This window comes from Manis pentadactyla, chromosome 7 (assembly GCF_030020395.1).
Source record: "Manis pentadactyla isolate mManPen7 chromosome 7, mManPen7.hap1, whole genome shotgun sequence".
NCBI classification, from domain to species: domain Eukaryota; kingdom Metazoa; phylum Chordata; class Mammalia; order Pholidota; family Manidae; genus Manis; species Manis pentadactyla.
The window spans coordinates 137444080-137446954 of NC_080025.1; the positions used below are offsets into that span (position 1 = coordinate 137444080).

The following is a 2875-nucleotide window of genomic DNA, read 5'->3' on the forward strand; positions in this document are numbered from 1 at the left end:
TGACTATTGCTCATCTTCTTGGGCACACACATTAATCTTCATGTATTAAACATATCCTTCCTGAAACATTTAGCACCAACCTTGTATAGAAAATAGTAGCGTTATGTTGTGAAGCTTAGGAGAAAGATTTACTTTGTCAAGTTGTAAATGGATTTAACGTTTTTGAGTTCAGAAGCAGTGTTATCTCTCTTTTGCTCTCTAGATTTCATAAGGAACAAGAGCTCAGAAGTAAATGTTGGGGAATTACTCTAGCGCCACTGAATTTTATCTCCTTGGATTCCCTGGCTCCAAAGAACTACACCGTATTCTCTTTGCCACCTTCTTCTTCTTCTACTTAGTGACATTAGTGGGAAATATGGTCATCATCATGATTGTCTGTGTTGATAAACGCCTGCAGTCCCCCATGTATTTCTTCCTCAGTCATCTCTCTGCCTTGGAGATCCTGGTCACAACCATCATCGTCCCGGGGATGCTCTGGGGGCTGCTGCTCCCTGGGATGCAGACAATACCTCTGACTGCGTGTGTCGCCCAGCTCTTCCTGTACCTTGCTGTGGGGACCACAGAGTTTGCATTACTGGGAGCGATGGCCGTGGACCGTTACGTGGCTGTCTGTCACCCCTTGAGATACAACATCATCATGAGCAGCCGCACGTGCAACTTTGTGGTAATCATGTCATGGGTGTTTGGGTTCCTTTTTCAGATTTGGCCAGTTTATGCCACGTTTCAGCTTTCCTACTGCAAATCAAATGTGGTGAACAATTTTTTTTGTGACCGAGGGCAATTGCTCAAACTATCTTGCAATAATACTCTCTTCATAGAGTTTATCCTCTTCTTAATGGCTGTTTTTGTTCTTTTTGGTTCTTTGATCCCTACAATTGTCTCCTACACCTACATCATCTCCACCATCCTTAGGATCCCCTCTGCCTCTGGCCGGAGGAAGGCCTTCTCTACGTGTGCCTCCCACTTCACTTGTGTCATCATCGGCTACGGCAGCTGCCTGTTCCTCTACGTGAAACCCAAGCAGACGCAGGCAGCTGATTACAACAGGGTAGTTTCCCTGATGGTTTCAGTAGTTACTCCTTTCCTCAACCCCTTCATCTTCACTCTCCGAAATGACAAAGTCATAGAGGCCCTTCAGGATGGAGTGAAACGATGCTGTCAACTATTCAGGAACTAGCCTTGCCTTAAGGCATATTAGAGGGAAAAACACATTCTAGAATGATCTTAAAAGTACTTACTTCCTAGGTATATACCTTAAAGAAGTGAAAACATACATCCACACAAAACCTCATTCATTAATGTTTATAATAGCATTATACATAATAGCTAAAAGAAAACAACTTAAATGTCCATTAACTGATGCATGAATAAACAATGGAATATTATACAGCCAAAAAAGGAATACTGGTATGTACAGCAATATGGATGAACATTGAGCACATTGTGCTATGTGAAAGAAGCCAGTCACAAAGGCCACATGTTACATGATTTATACAAAAGTCCAGAATAGGGAAGTATATAGAGACAGGAAGTCTATTAATGATTGCCTATGGTTGGGGGAAGGCAGGGTAGGGTGGTAATACCTACTGGCTGCAGGTATTTTTTTGAGGTGATGGTTGCAAGTGCCTGTTAGTATACAAAAAAACCACATTGAATTGTACCCCTTAAATGGGTGAATTTTATCATATGTGAGTTATAACAAAAAACTTGTTAAGAAATAGTATGATATGGTGAAAAAGTTCTGTGAGGAAAAGTGGACTATCTGTTGGGGGAGCCTTGACATTTTAAATAGATTTGTCAGGGAAAGCTTGGAGAGGTGAAGTAGTGAGCCATCTGGATATCTGTTGGAGAACATTCCAAGCCTAGTGAACAATGAGTGGACAGGCCCTCAGGAAGGCATAGGTAAAGATGCTGGGATGGAGTGAGCAAAGGGGAGTGTAAGAGAGAAAGAAAACAGACAGGTAATTGGACTTTGATCACAGAGCCTTGGAAAACATTGCAGAATGTTGAAGAAGAGTGACAGAATCTAATTTTTAAAATTAAAGTATGATTGATATTCAATCTTATGATGGTTTCAGATACACAACACAGTGGATCAACATTCAGCCATATTGTCAAGACCTCACCCCCTCCACTGCAGTCACTGTCTATCAATGTAGATGTTATAGAGTCATTAATTGTATTCTCTGTGCTGTACTACTGTCCCTGTGACCTGCCTATATTGTGATTGCTAATTATTGTGCCCCTTAATCCCCTTCTCCCTCCCCTGCATCTTCCCCAAACCCTCCCCTTTGGTAACCACTAGTTCCTTCTCGATGTCTGTGATAGTCTACTGCTATTTGTTCCTTGTTTCCTGTTTTTATTTTTATTTTTATTTTGTTATCATTAATCTACAATTATATGCAGAACATTATGTTTAATAGGCTCCCTCCTTCACCAAGTCCCCCCACCACAATCCCCATTACAGTCTCTGTCCATCAGCGTGGTAAGATGCTGTAGAATCACTACTTGTCTTCTCTGTGTTGCACAGCCCTCCCCGTGCCCCCCTGCACATTATACATGCTAATCATAATGCCCCCTTTCTTTTTTTCCTGCCCTTATCCCTCCCTTCCTACCCATCCTCCCCAGTCCCTTTCCCTTTGGTAGCTGTTAGTCCATTCTTGGGTTCTGTGATTCTGCTGCTGTTTTGTTCCTTCAGTTTTCCTTTGTTCTTATACTCCACATATGAGTGAGATCATTTGGTACTTGTCTTTCTCCGCCTGGCTTATTTCACTGAGCATAATACCCTTTAGCTCCATCCATGTTGTTGTGAATGGTAAGGTCTGTTTTTTTTCTTATGGCTGTGTAATATTCCATTGTGTATATGTACCACATC

The 2875-nt window shown here is 41.8% G+C and overlaps 1 protein-coding gene across 1 annotated transcript; it reads left to right on the top strand.

The window, feature by feature from the left end:
• Positions 1-215: 215 nt before the first annotated feature.
• LOC118932549 (olfactory receptor 9A4) lies at positions 216-1177 on the top strand. The gene has a single exon (XM_036926122.1). The coding sequence runs from the start codon at positions 233-235 to the stop codon at positions 1175-1177; it is 945 nt and encodes a 314-aa protein (XP_036782017.1). The 5' UTR covers positions 216-232.
• The last annotated feature ends 1698 nt before the right edge of the window (positions 1178-2875 follow it).

Bases quoted from the DNA above. Each gene is read 5' to 3' on its own strand.
- LOC118932549 (XM_036926122.1), top strand. From the start codon at position 233: ATGTTGGGGAATTACTCTAGCGCCACTGAATTTTATCTCCTTGGATTC.